General features: G+C 39.5%; 1 protein-coding gene across 2 annotated transcripts in view; it reads left to right on the top strand.

The window, feature by feature from the left end:
* Positions 1-4942: 4942 nt before the first annotated feature.
* Positions 4943-27325, top strand: part of KIFBP (kinesin family binding protein) — a 36903-nt gene continuing 14520 nt past the window's right edge. The window contains exons 1-4 of one of the 2 annotated variants that reach the window (XM_068547711.1): positions 4943-5439; positions 12578-12676; positions 24193-24272; positions 24590-24773. In XM_068547711.1, coding sequence (XP_068403812.1) covers positions 5014-5439; positions 12578-12676; positions 24193-24272; positions 24590-24773 — 789 coding nt within the window. In that variant the 5' untranslated portion in view covers positions 4943-5013. The remainder of the gene's footprint in view (positions 5440-12577; positions 12677-24192; positions 24273-24589; positions 24774-27325) is intronic. The other variant, XM_068547712.1, reaches the window with a different exon arrangement.

Raw genomic sequence — 27325 nt, forward strand, 5'->3', positions numbered from 1 at the left:
TTGAAGCTTGAAATTTTTGTTTTAAACATAGTAAGTGATGGGTGTAAAAATCCAAACATAGAAAAAACAAGCAAGTCACCACATATCCAACATATTTGTGAGCATCTCTTCCAGGAATTCGTTTACAAAACTGGAATCATTCCTTCAATTTTGTGAATTGCTTTTCCCTCCGTATGCGCATCCTTTACAGATCTGTGCCCTTTTTTTTTTTTAAGTTCCCTGACCAGGGATCCAACCGGCACCCCCTGCAGTGGAAATGCAGAGGCTTAACCACTGGACCACCAGGGAAGTCCCTGTGCCATTTTTGATGACTGTGCCATCTCATAGTATCTCATAGTACGAACGTGTTATTTTATCTTTCATTATTATAAACAACCCTAAAATGAATGTCTTTGTGTAATCTTTGTGTGCTTGTCTGATTGTCACTGTAGGAGTGCAGGGTCAAAGTGAATGTATTTTAAATTTTGATGCAAGTTGCTCTCCAAAGCAGTTCCAGTTTACGTTTCTACCCTACAGCCTAGGAGAGAACCTGTTTCCCCACAGCACTAACATTAGGTGTTGGCTTCCTTTTGTCACTTTGCTAGGTGCAAACTAATACATCGTTTTCATTTGTGTCTTTTAATTGAGCGAGGATTAACATCTTACATTTATTGGTCACTTGCATTTCTTGAAAAGATTTTATTTTGAAATAATTTTAGACTTACATAAATGTTGCAAGAATAGAACAGAAAGTTTGTGTATACTCTACACTCAGTTTCCACCAGTGTTAATGTTTTCCATAATCATAGTACAATGATCAAAACGAGGATATTAACATGAAGGGTACCATCCTATAGATGCTGCGCGGGCCTCTCATTATCGCGGCCTCTGTTGTTGCGGAGCACAGGCTCCAGACGCGCAGGCTCAGTAATTGTGGCTCACGGGCCTAGTTGCTCCGCGGCACGTGGGATCTTCCCAGACCAGGGCTCGAACCCCTGACACCTGCATTGGCAGGCAGATTCTCAACCACTGCGCCAGCAGGGAAGCCCCATGAGCTTTTTTTTCTTAACAGCATATGCTGGAAATCACATCAGTTCATAGCAATCTTATTCTTTGTTTGTTTTACAACTGCATCATACTCCATTGTGTGGGTATACTATAGTTTATTCAACCATTTTCTTATCATGTATGGACACATAGGTTGTTTCCAATATTTTTCAATTACAAGCAATGCTGCAGTGAGGAACCTTGTTATGTATGTATTTACATACTGTTGGAGGGGTATCTTCAGAGTAGATTCCTAGGAGTGGGACAGCTGAGTCAAAAGATAAGTGCAGGGACTTCCCTGGTGGCGCTGTGGTTAAGAATCTGCCTGCCAATGCAGGGAACACGGGTTTGACCCCTGGTCCGGGAAGATCCCACATGTCGCAGAGCAACTAAGCCCGTGCGCCACAACTACTGAGCCTGCGCTCTAGAGCCCGCGAGCCACAACTACTGAGCCCGCGTGCCGCAACTACTGAAGCCCGCGCACCTAGAGCCTGTGCTCCGCAACAAGAGGAGCCACCACAATGAGAAGCCTGCGCACCGCAATGAAGAGTAGCCCCTGCTCACCACAACCAGAGAAAGCCCGTGCGCAGCAACGAAGACCCAACGCAGCCAAAAATTAAAAAAAATAAATTTATTAAAAAAATAATTAAAAAAAATGATAAGTGCATATGTAGTTTTTTTGTTTTTTGGGGTTTTTTTTTTTTTTTGATGTGGACAATTTTTTAAAGTCTTCATTGAACTTGTTACAACATTGCCTCTGTTCCATGTTTTTGGTTTTTTGGCCCAGTGGCATGTGGGATCCCAGGTCCCCGACCAGGGATCAAACCCGCACCCCCTGCATTGGAAGGCAGAGTCCCAACCACTGGACTGCCAGGGAAGTCCCCATTTGTTCTGTAGATTCTGCCACATTCTGAATTTTGCTGAGACATCTCCATCTGTCAGTTTACAAGCTCCTTGTCCCTCTGCATCTAACGTAATAGGTAATTAGATAGAGAAGTGTACCCAGTGTCCAGTTGTCCCTCTGTCTTTTGATGTTAACAGCAAGAGGTGATCATTGCCTAAATCTCAGGTCACTGTGTTAATGGTGACCTGTACTCTGTGCCATTCATTGGACAATTTCCACAGGGACTGTTCCCCAAATGGCAGGCAGAACTCTCCCATCTTGAGTTCCCTAGTCCCATGTCTTTGTGTTTCTCAGGTGTGTCTGTCTAAAGATTTATCCTTACATTTATAAAAGATCTCTATTTTAATTTTCATCTGGGCTATTTTAGTTTTCATCTGGGCGTTCTTCCAGCTAGGTCTTTAGAGGTCAGCACTGTGTGTCGCGGTGGTTTATTGAGCTCCTACTACAAGACAGTATTGCATAATGATTAAAAGTGTGGGCTCTGGAGCAAAACTGCCTATTTATTGTATGTGACCTTTGATAAATTATTAATCTCTCTAGACTTCAATTCCTAATCTGCAGAATGGGAATAATAATAGTATCTCACAGAGTTGTTCTGAGGATTAGATGATTTAAATATATAGAATGTTAACTGGCTCATAGTAATTATATACCATTATTAACCATGTGCCAATCACTTTCCTAGTCACAAACAGATATATACTGGGCACCTACTATGACTTTTTGTTTACCATACTGATTTTTTTAATAAACTTATTTTATTTTAATTTATTTTTGGCTGCATTGGGTCTTTGTTGCTGCGCACAGGCTTCCTCTAGTTGCAGCAAGCGGGGGCTACTCTTCATTGCGGTGCGCGGGCTTCTCATTGCAGTGGCTTTTCTTGTTGTGGACCACAGGCTCTAGGCACACAGGCTTCAGTAGTTGTGGGAAGATCTCACATGCCGCAGAGCAGCTAAGCCCGTGTGCCACAACTACTGAAGCCTGCGCGCCTACAGCCTGTGCTCCACAGCAAGAGAAGCCACCGCAATGAGAAGCCCCTGCTCGCTGCAACTAGAGGAAGCCTGTGCGCAGCAACAAAGACCCAATGCAGCCAAAAATAAACAAATAAATAAATAAAATAAAAATAGCAACCTTGCCTCACCTGCTAACGTTCCTTATCTCCTCCTTTGTTTCCATAACACTTACTATCTGACATTACTATATAGTTTATTTAATGTCTTTCCCTATACTAGGGCAGAAAGTTTTTTAGTTGCTGAATTTCCAGATCCTAGAACAGTGCCTGGCAAATAACAGACATTTTAAATATTCATTGAATGAACGAATTAGTCATTTGAAGTGTTGTGGAAAATGCTCTGGTAGGAAGCCAGACTGGCAGCAAGAGTACCTGTTAAAAGTAATTCAGAAGATGATGGTCTAAATCACTGGAGATGAAAAGTAGACCAATGTAAGAGCTTTTTAGAAGGTGGACTGGAGGTGGCTAGTACTGGGTTTTACGTTTAAGGATGAGAGAAGAAAGGAGAGTGAGTGCAGGAAATCATCAGCTTGGTGTATGGTGGTGTCACTCACTGAGATGCAGAACTTAAGAGCAAATTTTGGTGTGGGAGGGAAGGGGTAAGTGAAGAGGAAACTGATGAGTTCCAATTTGAACATACTGATATACAGGAGTCAGTGGAACATTCAGGAGTGGTTGTTCCAGTTGGGAGATGAATATTACATTCTGGAGCTCCAGAGTGCCATCTGGCCTGGAGACCCAAGTTTTGGAAGTGAGCAGCCCATGTAATGGAAATCTTGGAAGTGGGTAAGATCTCGCCGGGACAGAATTTAGGAAAGAATCCTGAGGAGCACTAACATTTATAAAGGACAGATGTTTAATTTCATTTATTCCTAAGAATTATTCTGTAGAGATAAGTAATATTATTATTTATGTTTTACTTGAGAAACCCGAAGCTTAGAAAATTAGAAGCTAATCAATTTGAAGCAGGTCTGAGATTCAAACTTTGTGTCTATGAGCTTCCAAAATCAGTGCTCCTTTGTGTATCTCAAAGCATTTTATATACCCAGCTCTTGATAGTAAAACCTTCTCCGGCCCGGCCACCGCCCCTCGTATTTGACGATAATTTTGGAAGGTTATGTAATGTGAAAAGCCTTGCTTGAAGTGTCATGTCACAGCTCTGGCACTTAACTCTTGTATTACTTTGAGATGTTGTACATATCCCTACAACCTGTATTTCAGGGTTGAAGTGAAAATATTTTTCGATCACTCAGTGCTTTTTACATTCATAGAGGCTATGTATTAATAACAGTACATGGATCCTTGTTACATTTTTATCCAGTGATGGGCTGGGTTATATACTAATGTCAAAAGGTTTCTGCCTTTCAGCTTATATCAATTAACGAGGGTACTTAACCAGCTATGTTTGTAAACAATATTTCCTTGTGATCTGTTGAAGTCAATCGATATTTTTTAAAAATTTTTTATTTATTATTTTTAATTTTGGCTGTGTTGGGTCTTCGTTTCTGTGTGAGGGCTTTCTCCAGTTGCGGAGAGCGGGGGCCACTCTTCATCGCGGTGCGCGGGCCTCTCACTATCGCGGCCTCTCTTCTTGCGGAGCAGAGACTCCAGACGCTCAGGCTCAGCAGTTGTGGCTCACGGGCCCACTTGCTCCGAGGCATGTGGGATTCTCCCAGACCAGGAGCTCGAACCCGTGTCCCCAGCATTGGCAGACAGATTCTCAACCACTGCGCCACTAGGGAAGCTCCTCAATCGATCTTTTTAAGTAGTTACAACTTCACCGGGTCAACAAGAGATAGACTCACCACCGCAGAGGGCGGGGCTGGAGGTGGGACTATCGCCAGGACAGGTTCTTTTCCATGACAACGGTTGCTATGGTGACTACTGCGCCTTCCCATTGGTCACTGCCAAGCATATTGCCTTTCCCCTGGAGGACGTCATTGGATATCGTTCTGCAGTGCGCAGGCGCAGGGCTGCCGGGGGGGGTGCCGTAAGTGAAGTGTCGCAAAGCAGAAGGAAGGCGGGAGTCCTGTTAGCAAACACTGAGGAAACCGAGGCTGTGGAGGCCGCTATGGCGGATGCTCCGTGGGCCGAGATTCGTGAGAAATTCCAGGCTGCGCTAGCCTTGTCTCGGGTAGAATTGCATAAAAACCCGGAAAAGGAGCCGTACAAGTCCAAATACAGCGCCCGGGCGCTGCTGGAAGAGGTCAAGGCTCTGTTGGGCCCTGCGCCTGAAGACGAGGATGAGCGACCTCAGGGCGATGACAGCTTGGGCGCAGGGGACCACGCCTTGGGACTGCCGGCTGAATTGGTGGAGGCTGAGGGGCCCGTCGCCCAGGGGGCAGTGAGGCGGGCGGTTATTGAGTTCCATCTCGGGGTGAATCACATCGACACGGAGGAGCTGTCGGCGGGGGAGGAGCATCTGGTGAAATGCCTGAGGCTACTGCGCAAGTACCGCCTGTCGCACGACTGCGTCTCACTCTACATCCAGGCTCAGGTGAGAGCGAGCTCGGCCCTGCTTTGGCTGGAGGCCAGGGGGTGGCGAGGGGCCCCAACTCTTGCCGAGACCAAAGGCAAACGTATAAGGCACGATTTGTCCCCACGTTTTCGCACCTTTGTGATAAGCGGCTTCCAAACTCCCTCTCCACCCTCTTCGCACACTTCACCAGCATCACTTATTGCTTCGCTTAGTCGTGGTCAACGCGTTGGTTTCCCGAGACCCTCCAACTCTCCACCATTCCAAATCCTGCTCATTCTGTTAAGAAAAATCCAAGGTAATTTACTTCTTAATTTAAGGTCTCAAGGAAATTATGAAGAATGACCAGAGTACGTTCTTAATTTGAAACAAAGTATCTAAAATCTTCAGTTTCTGTTCTTGCTATAGTCATTCGTTTGCTTCCCAGGGAATTCCTGCCCGTTCTTCAAAACCGATCTCAAGACTCACCTCATACTTACATGTAACTTTCTTTGGATCATTTTGTTCTGAACTGACCTCTTCCTACTACCTTTGAATTCTTAAAATACGTGTTTCCTATTCATATGGTGCTTGGTTTATTAAGAAATAAGTCTGACATTGTCGTCAGGAACGTAACAGTTCAGAATACAAATATGTATGAACTTTTTTTTAAAGTTATTTATATTTTATTTATTTACTTATTTATTTTTTGGCTGCGTTGGGTCTTTGTTGCTGTGCGCGGGCTTTCTCCAGTTGCGGCGAGCGGGGGCTACTCTTCACTGCGGTGCACGGGCTTCTCATTGCAGTGGCTTCTCTTGTTGTGGAGCACCGGCTCTGTAGTTGTGGCACGCAGGCTCAGTAGTTGTGGCTCACGGGCTCTAGAGCGCAGGCTCAGTAGTTATGGCGCACGGGCTTAGTTGCTCCGCGGCATGTGGGATCTTCCTGGACCAGAGCTCGAACCTGTGTCCCCTGCATTGGCATGTGGATTCTTAACCACTGTGCCACCAGGGAAGCCCTTGTATGAACTTATTGTGTCAGGTACTTTGCTTAAGTAAGCTCACAAACCCTTACATTCAGTAGTTCCAGTTCCTAGTATATGTGATCCAGTGAACATTTATCACAGTTGATCTTACGGTGAGTAGGTCTCAAAGAAAAACCTCAAAATTAAAAAGGAAATTGTATAGGTTATATTCTGTTATCATGGCCCAATTAAATGAAAAGCTACATATAACAGGAACTATATCTCTTTTTGCTCACTATTTGTAATCTCAGTCCCTGGCACATAATAGGCCCATTCTGAATATTTGTTGAGTGGATGAATGATCTAATGAAGTCCATAAGATACTGAATTCAAACAAAATCTCAGTTATTTGAAATTTTCTTCAACCATTTGGCTGCCTAAAATCTTAATGAGCATTAAAAAAATGTAATGAACATTACATTAATGTAACGTTACATCCTTAATGTAATATAGGATCTCCAGTATTTGCTGTATTTTATTGATTTTAATATGCATGTTCTTATATTAATATTTCTGAAATCAGGATCCATCTTACAGCTGATTGATTTTGTGTCATAATTTTCTTGGCAATGTTTTCTTGTTGATACATAAAATAATTGTCTTAAAACTTGTGACATCGTATGCTCAATGAATTACAGTATTTTGAACAGTCAGCCTTTTCTGAAGGGTGAATTATTAGAGATATTTTTAGGAACAAATTATTAGAGATATTATTAGGAACAAAACCTTGATTAGATGTTCTGGCCGTTGCAATAGTATAGAAAGCAAATAAGAGTATCAGTCTTTAAAAATAAAAATCGTCATTTTTATATGTGATCTTTGTATACCTAAAAAACCTAAAGTCATCAACTGTAAAAGTCTTAGAACTGTCAGTTTGATAAAACAGGAGGATATAAGGTAAATATATAATATCAATAATACTCTGTATATAAGCAAAAACTTGTTAAAAATATTATTTTTAGACATTGCATTTACAAAGAGCAGTATTGGGGTAATAGAACTGATAATCTTTTTTTTTTTTTTTTAAATTTACTTATTTATTTATTTATTTTTGGCTGTGTTGGGTCTTCGTTTCTGTGCGAGGGCTTTCTCTAGTTGTGGTGAGCGGGGGCCACTCTTCATCGCGGTGCGCGGGCCTCTCACTATCGTGGCCTCTCTTGTTGGAAGCACAGGCTCCAGACGCGCAGGCTCAGCAGTTGTGGCTCACGGGCCCAGTTGCTCCGCGGCATGTGGGATCTTCCCAGACCAGGGCTCGAACCCGTGTCCGCTGCATTGGCAGGCAGACTCTCAACCACTGCACCACCAGGGAAGCCCAGAACTGATAATCTTAAAAGGAATGATATACCATGTTCCTAGGTGGCAAGATTAAACATCATTTTCCTGATGTTCATTTATAGGTCTGATGCAATTCCTGCTGAAATCACAATAGGCTTTCTTTTTTCTTAGAACTTGACAAAATGAATATGTTTATCTGAAAGAATAAAGAAAAGTGAATATAAAAATATGAAAAGAAAAGTAATGCACTGGAACTAGCCTGGGAGGTACAGCAATAGTATTTTAATTAGATTGGGCTTATGCTAGTCTGTTTCTGAACTCTACTTTTTAGTTGATCTGTTTATTCCAATGGCATTACCACTCTATAGCATTTTATTACGTTTAATATTTGCTATATGATGAGAGATTTGACCTCACTACTAATAAAGCAAACTGAAAGAATGAGATAGAAAAATTGTATCACACTGGCAGAGATTATTAAAGATATTGGTTACGTTTATTGTTGGAGAAACAATGAGGAGATGGATACTGTCCATTAGCATTATCGCTAGTGGAAATATAAATTCATAGAACTTTCTGGAGATCAGTAGGTATCAAAACTCTTGAGTCAAGACTTTGACTTAGGGCTTCCCTGGTGGCGCAGTGATAAGAATCCGCCTGTCAATGCAGGGGACACGGGTTTGAGCCCTGGTCCGGGAAGATCCCACATGCCACGGAGCAGCTAAGCCCGTGCACCACAACTACTGAGCCTGTGCTCTAGAGCCTGTGAGCCACAACTACTGAGCCCACGAGCCGCAACTACTGAAGCGGCTCTAAGCCCGTGTGCCTAGAGCCCATGCTCTGCAACGAGAGAAGCCAGCACAATGAGAAGCCCACGCACCGCGACAAAGAGTAGCCCCCGCTCGCCGCAACTAGAGAAAGCCCGCGCTCAGCAACGAAGACCCAATGCAGCCAAAAATAAATAAATAAGTAGTAAAAAAAAAAAAAAAAAAGACTTTGACTTAAAAATTCCACATCAATATTCTAAAATAATATTGAGACAGGTATGCAAAGGTATGTTAACATGGATGTTTGTCACAGCATTGTTAGTTTCAAAAAAAAAAGAGAGAATAAACATTAGTGAGATCTGTAGTTAAATAAATACTGGTACATCCATACAGAAGAACAATATGCAGACATTAGAAATAATGATTTATACTTGTTAACCATAATATCAATACTAAGAGGAGAGGGAAGACTAAAAGGCACGTTTGGAATTACATAGAGTGATTCCATTTTGGCGAAAGACTACCTGTGTGTGTGTATGTATGTGTAGGAAAAAATTTGAAAGTATCAGTCCATGGGAATTTGTGATATTCTGACTCTTTTGTCTCAATCTGGTGTCTCCTTCCTGGGAAACTATAGATATACAGGACCTGGACCCACATTAGATTATCAAGGGAGACTGTCCCCTTCTACCTTCCCCAGAAGAAGGGGGCCTTAGGAATGGTTTTTATCTGGTTTTCCTTCTGATTTGTGCTATCAGCAATATACACTTGCACTTCCTGAGTGAAATTTAACTTGACAAATTAGTAGATTATTCTCCCCACTGCCAGGATATATATGTATAAGGAGGATGTTTTTTGTGTGTTTATAGCTTTATTGAGGTACAATTGATGTACAGTAAACTGCACATATCTAGAGTATACAATTTGATGAACTTTGACATCTTTATATTCTCATGAAACAGTTACTGCAATCAAGGTAATGAACATATCCTTCACCACTAAAAGTTTCCTTGTGTTCCTTTGTAATTCCTCTCTCACTCCTTTATTCTCTCTCCCTTCTCCTTGCCCTCCTCCACCACATTTTCTAGAATTTCATAATGGAATCATATGGTGTATGCTCCTCTTTTGGTCTGACTTCTTTCACTCCACATCATTATTTCATTGCTGCATCTGAGATGATTTTTTTTCTTCCTTTTTTAGTCTGTTAATATGGTGAATTACATTGATTGATTTTCCAATGTTAAACCAACCTTTCTTTCCTGTGATAAACTCCACTTGGAGTTTTTGCCAAGCCAAACGAGTAAAATATTACCCTTTTATATATTGTTGGACTGGATTTGCTAAAATTTTGTTAATATTTTTTGTATCTTTGTTCATGAAGGATATCAGTCTGTAGTTTTCTTGTTGTGTCTTTGGTTTACTATGAGATGGGAAGTGTTCTTTCCTCTTTGCTTTTCTTGATGAATTTGTGTAGAGTTGGTATTATTTTTTCCTTACATTTTTGGTAGAATTCACCAGTAGTACTTTTTTAGCTGTTTTTGTTTTATATTTATTTTTTTTCCTTACCTATTCTGTTATCCCAAGGGCAAGAACATGATGTTGCTTTGTGAATGATACAGTACTTTCTGATGTATTATGGGATTTATATTGTAAAAATAATTTATGTAGAATGTCAAAAGCAGTCAGCTCTGTGGAGTAAACACTGAAAAAAACACTAACACTATTAATTTTGAAAAATCAAATCAGTTCTAGATCCCTTGCATGGTCCTTAACTTCAGGACCTCAATAGGTTATGGTTAAAAAAAACCCTTAGTCATTTCTAGACACACTCTAGGGTCTCTACTTGATTTAAGATTTATCACACACCAGAGTTGTTGCTTTCTGTGGCACAGCCTACCCTGGATCTAGCAGCCTAAATGCATCACCATCCCATCAAAATAGAGTAAATGTGGCTAACCAGTTCCTGGTAGTGGGTGTGTCGCTAATCTGTCTAGGCTAGGTACAGTCTGCTGGGGTTGTGCTGGTGTCATGGCCAAATGGAGTATCTCAGGGACTGTTGTCAGAGGAAAAATAAGTTGACCTAGGGAGTGAGAAAAGGTGACTTGTGGATTCATTTCTAAATTCAAGAAATGAATATTAAGGGAGATTATATTCTCTGAGGCTAGGTGGGCAGAATAATCGGTAAATTAGTAGTGGGCCAGAGCCCTTTAAGCTTCCCCAGGGTACCACAAAGGATTGCATAAGTAATATAGAGGAGAGAACTGCCCAATCTCAGTAGTTTATCACTATGACCTACCTGCAGTCCTAGACACTGAGAACTGATCAAGTCACTTAAAAAAAATTATAGAATAGGTATATTACGTGAAGCCATAAGACCAGAGGTCTGTGTTCCAGGGCAGTGATCATGTCACCTTTAAACTGTAGGGTTTCTAAACATGTTTTTTTGTGTCATGTACCCCTTTTGCAATCTACTGAAGCCTGTATTTCATGAAACAGAATAATGATTTTAAATGTATAAAATAAAATGTAGGGGTTATAAAAGAAACCAATAACATAGAAGTTACCAAAATATTTTATTTTTTATTTTATTTATTTATTTATTTATTATATTTTATTTTTGGCTCTGTTGGGTCTTCGTTTCTGTGCGAGGGCTTCCTCTAGTTGTGGCAAGCGGGGGCCACTCTTCATTGCGGTGCGCGGGCTTCTTCACTATCGCGGCCTCTCTTGTTGCAGAGCACAGGCTCCAGACGCGCAGCCTCAGTAATTGTGGTTCACGGGCCCAGTTGCTCCGCGGCATGTGGGATCTTCCCAGACCAGGGCTCGAACCCGTGTGCCCTGCATTAGCAGGCAGATTCTCAACCACTGCGCCACCAAGGAAGCCCCCCCAAAATATTTTTTAAAACAAATGTATTATATAGTGATATATGAGCTTCCTTATTAACACATTAAATAACATCTGTGTCTAATAACTTCCATAATTTTAAAGTACTAATGAATATAAATGGTATTTTGAGATATCTGCAAGCTGTAATATGAAGATATTTTCATTTCTATAAGCCACAGAAATCCCAGGTACTGTAATACCGTTTCGTAGGACATAGTGAAAATAAGTTTGTAATAGTTCTCCATCTACATTCATAGACTCTGAATTCTCTTCATGGGTAACTTGTGGGCCCTTGGGCCCAGGTTAAGAATTTGCTTTAAAAACTTTGTTTCCTTATTCTGTTCCCTTCCCTAGGGAGGTAAGCAAAAGATGGTGGAAGCCCAGCCTCAGAAGTATCCCTGTGCCTGAAAGGCTGTCCCAAGGGTTGGGAGGCAGAGTAACCCCATTGTCTAAAGGGGAGCTAGTCTTGAATTCTGACCATGTAAACAGGCCTGATTTTCCCTATACAGAGTCTGATAAAAAGAGTCCTGTGGCAGGGGAAAAACTGGCTTAGTTTTTAAAATGTAACATTGTACCCCTAAATGTAGCAGATTGAAACAACAAACTTTTATTATAACAGGAATCCAGGCATGGCTTAGCTAGTTGCTTCTGGCTCAGGGTCTCTCATCAGATTGTTGGCCCGCTTGGGGCTGCACTTGAAGGCTCAGCTTGGGGAGAATCTGCTTCCAAGCTCACTCACCTGGTTGTTGGCAGGATTCAGTTTCTTACAGGTTGTTGGTCTGAGGGGCCTCGATTCCTTGCTGGCTGTTGACCTCCCTGACCACATGAGTCTCTCCGTAGGGTGGCTCAGAATATGGCATTTGGCTTCCCTCAGAGAGAACAAGCAAGAGGGAGCACCCAAAATGGAACCACAGTGTTTTGTAACCTGATGTTGGAAGAGACCTTCTATCACTTTTGCCATATTCTGTTTGTTAGAAGCAAGTCACTAAATCCAGCCCAGACTTAAGGGGAAGAGATTATACAGGGCGTGAGCACCAGGAGGCAGGAATCACCAGGGAACCCATCTTTGTGGCTGCCTCCCACGACGTAAGGACAGTAGTATTATGAATAATTAATTCATGGTTAATCAGGTTGTAGTATTGATACTATTTGATAGGTAAGTATTGACTTTGAAACTATGAAAACTACTTCATTGGAAGATTTATATTGTCATTATTTCTCTTTATTTTCCAGAATAACCTGGGTATCTTGTGGTCTGAAAGAGAAGAAATTGAAACTGCACAAGCTTATCTAGAATCATCAGAAGCTCTATATAATCAGTATATGAAAGAGGTATGTTGCATGTCAGATAAATTTTAATCTTTTTAAAAAAAAAAAAATTTATTTGTTTGGCTGCGCCGGGTCTTGGTTGCGGCACGTGGGATCTTCGTTGCAGTGTGCGGGAACTTCTGGTTGCGGCGTGTGGGATCTAGTTCCCTGACCAGGGATCGAACCTGGGCCCCCTGCATTGGGAGCCTGTAGTCTTAACTGCTGGACCACCAGGGAAGTCCCTAAATTTTAATCTTTGATTGAAACTAGTCAAGAATTGACATTAAGAATTGCTCACTCATAATATTGGAATATGACTTTTCAGTATACTTTGGGACCTCTCTGTAGAGCTGTCTAGGTGGTCATCTAATAGCTGAAATTGTTTTGTATTAAAGACTTCAGGGTTCTTAAAAATAACCCTTGGATAAGGTCTAATGGCAGCCTTAATCCAAATATAATTGTGTAAGAAATATTATTCTAATATCCTAAAATACTGATATTTGCATATTTTCATCTATAATCTAAAATTTCTGTTTTGATTTCCACTGAGGATAGCAGTGCTTAAAGGAAGGCAAACAACTACCTAAGCAAAATATCTGAAATATTGGAGGCACTGGTTCTCAAATTTCAGCATGCATCAGGATCACCTGGAGGACTTGTTAGCACACAATGCTCATCCCCAGACTCTGATTCAGTAGGTCTGGGTTGGGACTTGAGAATTTGCATTTTTAACAAGGTGCCAGGTGCTGCTGCTGGTTTGAGTACTGCACTTTGAGAACCACTGCTTCAGGGCGGTGATTTTCAATAACTTTTTTTTTTTAACTGTAAAACCCTTTTGAAATACAGTATGTAAAAACTGATTGAGCTACTCTGGTTAAACAGGTCAGAAGAACCCTGAGCCCAATCCACTACAGATAACCTTCTTCCCTCCCCATTGTGGTATAGTACAAAAGAGACGCTGTAGAACTTCTAGGGCTCTGGAGAGCCTAGATTGAAAACTTTTACTTTAGAGGGTCACCATCCTACAAAGGTGAATTTTGTAACACCACTGTGTTACCGTTCGTTTCCTTAGTAAATTTTACCTACCACTTGGCAATCTGGAGGAGGCTATACATGTTTGGGGGCAAGGAGGTAGATAGGAAATATCTGTACCTTCCACTCAGCTCTGCTGTGAACCTAACACTGCTCTAAAAAATGAAGTCTATTAAAAAAAAACTTGGCAGTCTTCTAAAATTAAAATGGATTTAGTTGATTTTGTTTTGAGGCTATGTGTAGCACTTCTTCTTTTTTTTTTATAAATTTTTTTTTTTATATATATATTTTTTGGCGCTTTGGGTCTTCGTTGCTGCATGTGGGCTTTCTCTAGTTGGGACGAGCGGGGGCTACTCTTTGTTGCAGTGCGCGGGCTTCTCATTGCAGTGGCTTCCCTTGTTGTGGAGCATGGGCTCTAAGCACGCAGGCTTCAGTGGTTGTGGCACACAGGCTTCAGTAGTTGTGGCTCACGGGCTCTAGAGCGCAGGCTCAGTAGTTGTGGCGCACGGGCTTAGTTGCTCCGCGGCATGTGGGATCTTCCCAGACCAGGGCTCGAACCTGTGTCTCCTGCATTGGCAGGCAGATTCTTAACCACTGCGCCACCAGGGAAGTCCCAGGCACTTCTTTAAATAACCAGATATTCTGAGGTTTTTCAAGCTCAGGGTTAAGAATCAATGTCTTATCAAGTTCACCAGTGATTTATATTTTGCCAAATTTAGTGGTAAATTCTTAGTCCTCATTTGACCTATCGGTAGCATTTGGCATAGTTGATCAATCTAGCCTCTGGCTCAGTTGATTAGTCTCTCTTCCTTGACGTACTTTTTAAATTTAGCTTCTGCTTGTTTATTTTTCCTTCTTTTCAGTCCTTGTTGCATCCTCCTTATATCCCCAACCTCTGAACAGTGGGGTACCCAGAGTTAAGTGTTTGGATGTCTCCTCTTTCCATCTACATTCATTCCCTTGTTCTAAATACCATCTCTGTGCTGATGACTCCCAAATTATATCCCCAGTCTGTACCTCTCTAATTCCAGACTTGTCTGTCCAACTGCTGATTTGGCACTTGTACTGTTTATGGGGTAGGTATCTCTAAAACTACTAACATTGAGTTTCTGATAACCTTCTCCTCCCTACCTTGCTTGCTGTAAACACCAGCTTCTTTCTTCAGTTGTTGAGGCCTAAAACCTTGGAGACACCTCTTCTCCTCACACTCTCTATCTAATACGTCAGCAAATTCTGTTGGCTTTACTTTTGAATTCTGTCTAGAATCAGACCACTGCTGTCACCATCATCTCTTGCTGTAGTCTCCTGGTTGGTCTTCCTGCTCTCATACCCCCTTCAGTTCAAAGGTAAATCACACCACATCACTCCTTTCCTCAAAATTTTCAATGATTTTTCCCATCTTACTCAGTAGACTCCAAAGACCCTTGAAGACCGGCAAGTTTGGCAAGTTCATTATCTGATCTGGCTACCATTACTTCTTTAATTTCATCTACTATTCTCCCCTGTCTCGTTCTGTTCTAGCTATACTGGCCATCTTGTTGCTCTAAAACATAGCAGACAAGCTCCCAACTCAGGGCCTTTGCCCTTCTCTGTTTCCTCTGCTAATGCCACTCTTCCCCTAGATATCTACCTGGGTCACTCCCTCATTTCTTTCAGATCTTGAGTCAGACATCTCCCATCTAGTGAGGACTCGTTGGCCACTCATCTGACACTGTAAACCGCCCCTCCCCAGCACTTCCTATCCTATCCCCCTTCCCTGCTGTTTTTGCTTTGCACTTATCACTAACATATTCATTTTAATGATTTATTTATCACCCATCTTCAGTACTGGAAATATAAGCTCCAGGACGACAAGGATATTTTTACTATTATATTCACTGCAGCATCTAGAACAGTATCTATTTCTTGATAACGAATGATATTCTGCCTTGTTCATCCAGATCAACCAAAAAAAGAACAGTGTTAATACTGTGTGAATGCTTGAATGAATTTAATGGAGGGTTTCAGTTTAAAAATATGTAAGATAGTGTTTAGTTGGAGAAGTTTAATTGCTTATATGGTTTTCTACTTGTTTGGTATCAGTCAATAATTAATAATTCTGAATAAAAATATTTTAAATATTTCATAAATTATTGACCTAATGGTGGCAGAAGTTAGAATGTCATTTTAAAAAATCGATAGATACAAAATGTGGTTCTAGATAAAGGAGAGATCTAAACAGAGTGGAGAATCACTGAATTTGAAGATAGGAAACCTGGGATTTCTAGTTTGACTTTGGTTGTAACGAACTGACTTGGGAGAATTCAAACTTTCTGTGCCACCTATTCCTCATTTGTAAGATGGGGATACCCCTCCTGTCTCAACAATACAGAAGTGTTACGGGGATCAGATAATAAAGTAGTTAATGCAGAGTCACTAAAAATACGCTATCCAATAATTGCAGAATGGTTAAATAAATTACGATACTCTCTTAGCAAGGGAATGTGATATAACCATTAAAATGATAAATATTTAGATCATCAATACATGGAAAATGTGTATAATATGTACACCTTGATTACAACTATATTAACATTTTTCCTGGTAAGGCCCTGCAAAGATGAACTAGATGATATAAAACTAACATTTTAGTTTTAGAAGATGTAACTAATAAAAACTAGTATTTATTGAGTGCTTAAGCAGGCTACATTTTATTCTCACAACAATACTATGAAAGAGGTACTGTTATTCCCATTTATAGGTAAGGAGTTTGTGATTCAGTGAGGTTAGCATATACTATGTGACACAATCAGAATTTAAATATGGTTTGTCTGACCCCAAACTTTGGTTCTTTCTACTCTACCATGCTACCTTCCAAGGTAATATTATAGTTAAATAGTTACTGTATTAAAGGGATTCTTTTTCTCCATAAAATTGCTCAAATATAGAATAATAAAAAAGAAAATGTATTCTGTAGTTGTGAAGAGTTATTTTATTAGTAGGTTTTGGGTGGGTGGGTGGTAAAGAGACACAATCTTATAAGCCAGAGGGATTTTAAACATTCATTCATTCATTTATTTTCAGATTTGAGATATACTTGATGTATATAATACTGTGTACGTTTAAGATGTACAGTGTGATGATTTGATTCACAGATACATTGCAAATGATTACCATAATAGGGTTAGTTAACACCTCCATCACCTCACATAATTACCTTTTTTTTGGTTTTTGTTTTTGTGGTGAGAAAATTTAAGATTTACTATCTTAGCAACTTTCGAGTACACAGTACAGTGGGTTTTTTTTTAAGATTTATTATTTATTTATTTATTTTTGGCTGCATCGGATCTTAGTTGCGGCACCCGGGATCTTTGTTGAGACATGCGGGATTTTTCATTGCAGCATGCGAGCTTCTCTCTAGTTGTGGCGTGCGGGTTTTCTCTTCTCTAGTTGTGGCATGTGGGCTCCAGGGCGTGTGGGCTCTGTAGTTTGTGGCATACAGGCTCTCTAGTTGAGGCGCTCGAGCTCAGTAGTTGTGGCGTGTGGGCTTAGTTGTCCTGCGGCATGTGGGATCTTAGTTCTCTGACCAGGGATCAAACCCGTGTCCCCTGCATTGGAAGGCAGATTCTTTACCACTGGACCACCAGTGAAGTCCCTACAATACAGTAGTATTAACTTATTAATCTTATAACTGGAAGTTTGTACCCTTTGCCAAACATATCCCCATTTCCCCCATCACCTTAGCCCCTGGCAACCACTGTTCTACTCTCTGTTTCTAGGAGTTCACCATTTTTTTTTTTTTTTTTTAAGATTCCACGTACAAGTGATACCATACAGTATTTGGAAGATGACCATTTTAAAAGCATTTGGCACACATTATAAAATTGCTTTCCAAAAAGACTACCAATGTATCCTTACTCCACTGATGTATGAGAATTCTCATCTCCTTCACAACTTTTCCTTATATAGCTTTAAAACAAAATCTTTGCTAATATAGGCAAAATGGTCTCATTTTAGCTCAAATTTCTTTGATTAAAGAGATTAATTTTAAAATATTTTCTGTTTGTATTTTCTCTTTTGAAAGTGTTCATGCTTTTTTACATTTATTTACTCAAGTTTGTGTTTTCTTGCTAATTTGTTTGCTCTTTTATTTTAAATCTTTTAAAATTGAGTTATAATTGGCATATGACATATTAAAGGTGTACAACATAATGATTAAATATATGTATATATTATGAAATGATCACCACAGTAAGTCTTGTTAATATTCATCACCACACATATTTACAATTTTTTCTTGTGAGAACTTTTAAAAGCCACTCTCTTAGCAACTTTCAGATATACAATACAGAATTTAAAAAAAAATTTTTATTGGAGTATAGTTGATTTACAATGCTGTGTTAGTTTCAGGTGTACAGCAAAGTGAATCAGTTATACATAGGCATATATCCACTCTTTTTTAGATTCTTTTCCCATAAAGGCCATTGCAGAGTATTGAGTAGAGTTCCCTGTGCTGTACAGTAGGTCCTTATTCGTTATCTGTTTTATATATAGTAGTGTGTATATGTCAATCCCAATCTTCCAATTTATCCCTTCCCCCCACTTCCCCCCTAGTAACCATAAGTTTGTTTTTTACACCTGCAACTCTATTTCTGTTTTGTAGATAAGTACATTTGTACCTGTTTTTTTTTTTTTTTTTGGCTGTGCCCCACGGCGTGCAGGATCTTAGTTCCTTGACCAGGGATTGAACCCGTGCCCACTGCAGTGGAAACGGTAGAGTCTTAACCACTGGACCACCAGAGAAGTCCTTGTACCCTTTTCTTAGATTCCACGTATAAACAATATCATATAATATTTGTCTTTCTCTGTCTGACTTACTTCACCCAGTATGACAATCTCTAGGTCCATTGATGTTGATGCAAATGGCATTATTTCACTCCTTTTTATGGCTAATATTCCATTGTATATATGTACCACATCTTTATCCATTCATCTGTCGATGGACATTTAGGTTGGTTCCATGTCCTGGCTATTGTACATAGTGCTGCAGTGAACACTGGGGTGCATGTATCTTTTCCAGTTAATGGTTTTCTCTGGATATATGCCCAGGAGTGGATTGCTGGATCATACAGAATTATTAACTGTAGTCACCATGCTATACATTATATCCCCAGGCCTTATTTATTTTATAACTGGAAGTTTGTATCTTTTGACTGCCTTCATTTGCCCTTTCTGACCACTCCCCAACCTTTTGCTTCTAGCAACCACAAATCTAACCTGTTCTATGTATCTATGAGGTTGGTTGGTTGGTTGAAGATCCCACACGTGAGATCACTGGTAGTATTTGTCTTTCCTTGTCTGACTTGTTTTACTTTGCATAACATCCTCAAGGTCTATCCATGTTGCAAATGGCAAGATTTCCTTCTTCTTTTCTTTAATGGCTGAATGATACTCCGTGTGTGTGTGTATACACATTTTCTTTATCCATTCATCCATTGATAGACACTAAGTTGTTTCCATGTTTGGCTGTTGTAAATGTTGCAGTGAACATGGGGTGCAGATAACTTTTCAAGTTAGTGTTTTTGTTTCCCTTGGATAAATAAACAGAAGCGGAATTGCTGGATCACATGGTAGTTCTATTTTTAATTTTTTGAGGAACCTCCAGTTGTTTTCTGTAGCGGTGGCACCAATTTGCATTCCAACCAACAGTGCAGCAGGGTTCTCTTTTCTCCACATCCTTGTCAACACTTGTTATTTCTTGTGTTTTTAATAATAGCCATTCTAACAGGTATGAGATAATATTTCATTGTGGTTTTGATTTGCATTTCCCTGATGATTAGTGATGTTGAGCACGCTTTCATGTGTCTGTTGGCCATCTGTATGTCTCCTTTGGAAAAATTCAGATCTTCTGCCCATGTTTTAATCAGATTTTTTTTGGCTATTGAGTTGAATGAGTTCTTTATATATTTTGGATATTAACCCCTTATTGGATATATGATTTGCACATATTTTCTTCCGTTTGATAGGTTGCTTTTTCATTTTGTTGATGGTTTCCTTTGCTGTGCAGAAGTTTTTTTTTAAATGTTTGATGTATTCCCACTGATTGATACTTTATTTAACAAACATTTATAGTAGCACTTGCGGACACTGTTATAGGTGATTTACAAATTTTAACTCATTTAATTCTCACGACAACTTAAGAGGTAGATATTTTTATTATTTTATAGATGAGGAAACAGATGCACAAGAGATTACATGACTTGCCCAAGTCCACACACCAGTAAGTGGCGAAGCTGGGATTACAACCTATTGTTACATGGTCTGACTCCACACCACACACCTTTAACCACTATATCCTACTGCCTCCCTTAGTAGTTGGACTTAGTCTAAAACACAAGTGTGAAGTGCTCCTTTAAGAACTGTGTAGTGTAGTGAGGACTCCATATCTGTACCAAAATAATGATGGCAGATAAAAGAAATGTGCTGTAAGCAGAGTGCATAGACTAAGCGTTCCTGTTTGCTTTGTCAGTTTACTTCACTAGACATTTATTGTTTTTACTTTGTGCCAGGTACTATGCATAATGCAAGGGAATCAAATATGAATAAAATATGGTCCTGATGCATGACAAGCTTCCCCTGGAGGAAAAAGATTGGAGCAAATCAACATGTTAATTACACCCACAAGAAATTTTAAAATGTACATTGTTTTTTTTAATTTTTATTTTATTTATTAAACAAATATATATTCTTTAACATTTATTTATTTATTTGGCTGTGCCGGGTCTTAGTTGCGGCATGTGGGATCTTTAGTTGCAGCATGTGGGATCTTTAGTTGCAGCATGCAGGATCTAGTTCCCTGACCAGGGACTGAACCCGGGCCCCCTGCATTGGGAGCACAGAGTCTTAAGCACTGGACCACTAGGGAAGTCCCTAATTTTTATTTTATACTGGAGTATCATTGATTAACAATGTTGTATTAGTTTCAGGTGTACAGCAAAGTGATTCAGTTATGCAAATGCAAGTATCTATTCTTTTTCAAATTCTTTTCCCATTTAGGTTATTACAGAATGTTGAGCAGAGTTCCCTGTGCTATACAGTAGGTCCTTGTTGGTTATCTATTTTATTTTTCTTTTTTCTTTCCTTTCCTTTTTTCTTTCTTTTCTTTTCCCTCCCTCCCTCCCTCCCTCCCTTCCTTCCTTCCTTTCTTCCTCCCTCCCTCCCTTCCTTTCTCTTATTGAAGTATAGTTAATTTACAGTGGTGCCAATCTGCTGTACAGCAAAGTGACTCAGTTATACACATATATACATTCTTTTTTTTAATATTTTTTCATTATGGTTTATCACAGGATATTGAATGTAGTTCCCTGTGCTATATACATTAGGACCTTGTTGTTTATCCATTCTAAATGTAATAGTTTGCATCTACCAATCCCAAACTTCCAGTCCATCCCTCTCCCTCCCCACCCCGCCTTGGCAACCACAAGTCTGTTCTCTATGTCTATGAGTCTGTTTCTGTTTTGTAGATAGGTTAATTTGTGCCATGTTTTAGATTCCACATGTAAGTGGTATCATATGGTATTTGTCTTTCTCTTTCTGACTTACTTCACTTAGTATGATAATCTCTAGTTGCATCCATGTTGCTGCAGTGACATTATTTCATTCTTTTTTATGGCTGAGTAGTATTCCATTGTATATATGTACCACATCTTCTTTATCCATTCATCTGTCGATGGACATTTAGGTTGCTTCCATGTCTTGGCTATTGTAAATAGTGCTGCAGTGAACACTGGGGTGCATGTATCCTTTTGAATTATGGTTTTCTCCAGATATATGCCCAGGAATGGGATTGCTGGATCATATGGTAGCTCTATTTTTAGTTTTTTAAGGAATCTCCATACTGTTCTCCATAGTGGCTGTACCAGTTTACATTCCCACCAACAGTGTAGAAGAGTTTCCTTTTCTCCATACCCTCTCCAGCATTTGTTGTTTGTAGATTTTTTTGATGGTGGCCATTCTAACCAGTGTGAGGTGATACCTCATTGTAATTTTGATTTGCATTTCTCTAATAATTAGTGATGTTGAGCATCTTTTCATGTACCTGTTGGCCATTTGTATTTCTTCTTTGGAGAAATATCTGTTTAGGTCTCCTGCCCATTTTTTGATTGGGTTAGAATGTACATTTAGAATATGTGTTTATAGCCCTTAATACTTTTTTTCTAAGGAATATATCCCCAAATTGGAGAATTTTAAAAGTCATGGATCTTCTACCTTGGCGTTTTAACTTTCCTCCTAAAGTGCTAAGAGGAGCAGAACACCACAAAGCCAGACTGAGATGTTAGTTGCCTTTCGTGACTTTAGGCTCACACTCTTACTCATGAAATTGTTAGTTTAAAATGTGAAGATACCAAACACCTATAATATTTCATTAAAAACTTGTATAAAGGGACTTCCCTGGTGGTGCAGTGCTTAAGAATCTGCCTGCCAATGCGGGGGACACGGGTTCAATCCCTGGTCCGGGAAGACCCCACATGCTGCGGAGCAACGAAGCCCGTGTGCCACAACTACCGAGCCTGCGCTCTAGAGCCCATGAGCCACAACTACTGAGCCTGCGCTTTAGAGCCTGCGAGCCACAACTGCCGAGCCCGTGTGCTGCAGCTACTTTAGCCTGCGCGCCTAGAGCCCGTGCACCGCAACAAGAGAAGCCACCGCAATGAGAAGCTCGCACACTGCAACGCAGAGTAGCCCCCGCTGACCACAACTAGAGAAAGCCCGCGTGCAGCAACAAAGACCCAATGCAGCCAAAAAAAACAAAAAAACCTGGTATTATTATGGAAACATAAAACACATAGCAAAACTCTTTGTACTTAATTATACCTATATTTTAGTTAAGAGAGGAGACTATTTTGACTGTGTTACAGTATGAAGTGTGATGGTCATAACAGCGAAGTATGTACGTAAAAAATACATTGATTCCCCTCATCAAGATAGGGCTAAGCATACAAAACAGCACTCAAACTTCTTAAGGAGATCTTTGAAGAATAGTTTATCTATTGTGTTTGCCTTGTGCCTTGCTTCCTGGCTTAGTCATTTTTACTTTTTGTGAATTCTAGGGACCCAAGTTGTAGTGTCTTTTTTTTTGTCTGTGCTGGGTCTTAGTTGCAGCAGGTGGAATCTTCACTGCAGCATGCGGACTTATTAGTTGCAGCATGTGGACTCTTAGTTGCACCATGCATGCGGGATCTAGTTCCCTGACCAGGGATCAAACCCAGGTCCCCTGCATTGGGAGCTCAGAGTCTTACTCACTGGACCACCAGGGAAGTCCCCCAAGTTGTGATGGTTTTAATGTTTGCATCCAGAATGTAAGATAACATTTTTTTTTTTTAAATGGAAACCATGGCTGCTATTTGGAGTTTAGTGAATTCAGTTTAAAGTTGAGGAGCCCATCCTCACAGAAGTAGAATGAGGCAGTGGTTAAGTAGTTCTGCTTTTTTGGAAGACCTCAGATGAGATTATGTGATTTACACATCTTAACTTGCGGCGAGCAGGGGCTACTCTTCGTTCCTGTGTGTGGGCTTCTCATTGCGGTGGCTTCTCTTGTTGCGGAGCATGGGCTCTAGGCGTGCGGGTTTCAGGTAGCTGTGGCTCATGGGCTCTAGAGCACAGACTCTGTAGTTGTGGCGCACAGGCTTAGTTGCTCCGCGGCATGTGCTATCTTCCCGGGCCAGGGATCGAACCCGTGTCCCCTGCATTGGAAGGCGGATTCTTTACTGCTGGACCACCGGGGAAGTCCCGGCAGGCAGATTCTTAACCACTGTGCCACCAGGGAAGTCCCATCCTTATTTTATACATGAGGAAACATAAGCACAAGAGATGGGGTGACTTGCCCAAGGCAATAAACAATGGAATCACTGGTTTCAATGTCCCTGTATTGAAAGGGTATAATCTGTATATAATCTTTTCTTGTTCCCTTGAGAATATTAGAATAAATATTAAAAACTTTGATTTGATTTTCAAATGTCATCCTGAAAGTGTCATCTTTTAAAAACAAGTAGCTTGTATTTTATGACGTAAACTGGATAGAAAAATGCAGCCCAGTTTGCCAGTGTACTCAAGTGGTCAGTTTAGAACAATATTGCTCTGAGGATGTATACATTTTTGGTTTTTGTCATGCTTATGTAGGTTTTCAAAAGAGCTTTTCTTTACCAGACAAAATTAAGACTTAAAATACTTAAAGAATTATACATCTCTTAAAGCAAAATGGTAGACTTTTTTTTTAGTGTATTTGAAGTTCACCTGCAACAGCAGTTAAAATTTTGTCAGGTGTGACCTTGTAGGGCAGTCTCCTTTTATTTGTTTGACTCTTAGATTTTATGGTAAGAAAATTACTTCTTGGATAATATGAAAGTGAACTAGTAAAAAATGAAGTAAAAATTAAAAAATTTTTAAAATTTGATTTCTCCTGTTCCTCCAGAGGAGGGCGCTTGGTGTTTACAGTAAAATTTTAGAGTTTTGTTTTTCTTTAATTACAGATTGGGAGTCCTCCTCTTGATCCTACTGAGCATTTTCTTCCTGAAGAAGAGAAACTTGCTGAACAAGAGAGATCAAAAAGGTGAGTAGGTCTAGAAATCAGCCCTCACAGGTATTTCCACATAGTGTATTTGAGATGATTGCTCAAAAAAAGCACAGTGCTTTCTCTTTCAAGGCACTCAAAGGTTATAGAATGTGGATTCTGACATGGATTAAAACCTTCATTTGCCACTTCCTAGATATGTTACCCTGTTCAAATCTGGGGCTCAGTTTCCTTATCTGTCAAATAGATACAATAGTCATACCCAACTGAAGGGGTTGGTGGGAGGATCAAGATAAATGTATTTGAAAGTTCCTTATAAATTGTAAACCGTTACACAAATGTTTTTTCCTTCATAGATTTGAGAAGGTTTATACTCATAACCTATATTACCTGGCTCAAGTCTACCAGCATATGGAAATGTTTGAGAAGGCTGCCCATTATTGCCATAGTACCCTAAAACGCCAGCTTGAGCACAATGCCTACCATCCTATGGAGTGGGCTATTAATGCTGCTACCTTGTCACAATTTTACATCAATAAGGTAAGCTTCTCAAAGTAGTTATCTAACAGAGTTACCAATAGTGTGTATAAAAATAGAACCAAAAGTACCTTGAAAATGTCATCTTTTAAAAACAGGTAGCTTGTATTTTATAATGTAAACTGGATAGAAAAATGCAGCACAGTTTGCCAGTGTAGTAGTTTGTAGCTTTTTGTTTCAGTAATCCTTTTGAATCTTAAAATAATTTTATCATGTCCTACGTTGCCTAAGACCAATTCTTTTTTGATGCAGACAGGCTATCTCTATTTTAGTGAGATGTTACTTTAAATTGCAGATTTTATCTTGTAGGCTTAACTATCTTTATGCAGTGGTAATCTGGTAACTCTGAGAATTTGTCTGAGGAAGTTGACTGTTAAATGTGGGCTTTGATAAAAGCATGTGATGCATTTCAGTTATTCTTTAGAATTAACTCATTTATTGTACTTTTTCTGTGTTGGGAATATCTCTGCTCAGTTTCAGAGTTCCAGGTTGTTATATTTTTTCTGGAGTATTACACAGGGACAAATTTGAGCTTCTTAGTTGCTTTCAGAATTATTCAGAATCATGTTGGTATATTCTTAATTGACCTTTTAAATTTTTTAGCCCTTAAGAGAATTTTTAATGCTAACACACTTTAAAGCCACCTTTCCCAGCCAGATTTTCTATTAATTCTCAATAAGGTATCTCAGTGATAGAAATTACTTTTATTTGTATTTCTAATTAATTCACAAGCCTCTCTGAACTTTTAGTAATTCTTTGCTTATCAGAGTTTCTTCTTAGATCTCTGTTTACCTGCTGCTGTATCCTTACTGGGCCTTTATCCTTTCTAAGTTTTTTTGTTAGTGCTGGTTCTATAAATGCGCCCTATGTTTAAAGTATTGTCCCACAGAATTTCATTCAGAAAAGCTATTAGCAGGAGAGAAAGGGCTGTGGTGACTGCAGCATCGCTTCTAGGACTTTGGTCTAAGATCAAGCGTGTAAGTAACGCTACTGCATATATCAGAGCATTCAGTTAAATCTAAATCTCATGAATCCATTTCATTGTGATCATCATCAAAAAGTGTTACCTGGTGCTTCTGCTTGTGGCACCGTTTTATGGTTTTTTTTTTTAAATAGCTTCCAGAGGCCCTTTGTTTTGTTTAGCAACTTTCAAATTACATATTTGCTGTAATTTTAATTAACATTTAAAACTCCACGGATTCTAACAGTACTAAGATATCTAGATATTAAAGTGTAATTAAAAATTTTAAGTTGTTAAGCACTGCTTATGCTGAGCATGCAGTAAATTTCATGAGTACCTCCCCACTCTGTGCTTTTATTTTTTTTACCAAAATGTTTTACAAGTTTTGTTATAACTAGGTAAGTTATACTGCAAAAAGAGATTTGATCCATGTTTTTTAAAAATGCAATTGTCATTTATATCACTATCATCTTCATCTGGTTCCATGAGGTTTTGCTACTTAGTGAGTCCCTGCCTTGCAGGTGAAGTCCCACATTTACCAGCCACCTAGAGGGCACAGGGCACTCACTGTTTTCTAACAGTGGTTGCTTTCAGATAGCCAGTCTGGACAAAGCTGAAGTGATAATGATGAGTAAGGGATTATAGAGCAACAATTAAAACTTCTTTATGTAACTTTCTTTTGGTTTGAGGTTTAACACCAACATTTTGATCTATAGATACTGCTGGGCTAATACTACACATGGTACCCAGCTGTTCTCAAGATGGCTTCTGAATTTGCCATAATGGGGAGATACATTTAATGCTGAGATTTTAAAGTCATAGTCAACCATTAAAAATCCTCTTAGCAAAAATCAGTGTTACTAATATGAAGTAGACATACTTAATGAGGGTGGCTTCCAACTAAAAGTTGGACTTGGTAATTCTGCTGAGTAGTCCTGTGACTTACGTGACAAATGTAAAGCATTTAAGTAACAAGGAGATGTTCTCAAAGTGTTTGAGAAGTTTACCATGCCCCAGTTTGAATTATGAAGTCTTTAACTGTGTTTGTAAAGCAGTTCCATAGAGTTTATCTGTGGAAATCTGCTGACTTCAAAACTTGGTGGGAAGCCTCATTATATTGTAAATTCCAAAGATTTTAGAAGACATATCTCTATCAAAATTTATCTTGTTTGCCTTTGAATGGTAGGATGTAAAAGGGATCTCTAAGCCTAAGAAAGATTAAATCTTCAAGTCCTCTGACAGAATGTAAATGGTCTAAAAATTGATCATGCGTGGAACTTTGGCTATTTAGCCTGCACCTAAAAGGACCGTGAGGTACTTTGAGTCTAGGATGATAGCCATTCTTGTATGCTGATTAAAAGTTAGCTCTCCTTCAGTAGTCAATCAGCAGTTGTTTTTTAGCCAGTTTGGATTATTAAGAATTTAGGGGTATTGTTATTTTAATCTTTAAGGGATTTTTTTTTAACCAGATAATACTAAAATATATACCTTCTTGTTTAGTTACTATATAGGGTCTCCTTAGTAGTGGTTTCTACCTGATTTTGTTAAGACTTTAATGGAAGTGTCTATTGCAAATAAGGTTTTGTGATAATTT

This window comes from Eschrichtius robustus, chromosome 7, assembly GCF_028021215.1.
Source record: "Eschrichtius robustus isolate mEscRob2 chromosome 7, mEscRob2.pri, whole genome shotgun sequence".
NCBI lineage: Eukaryota > Metazoa > Chordata > Mammalia > Artiodactyla > Eschrichtiidae > Eschrichtius > Eschrichtius robustus.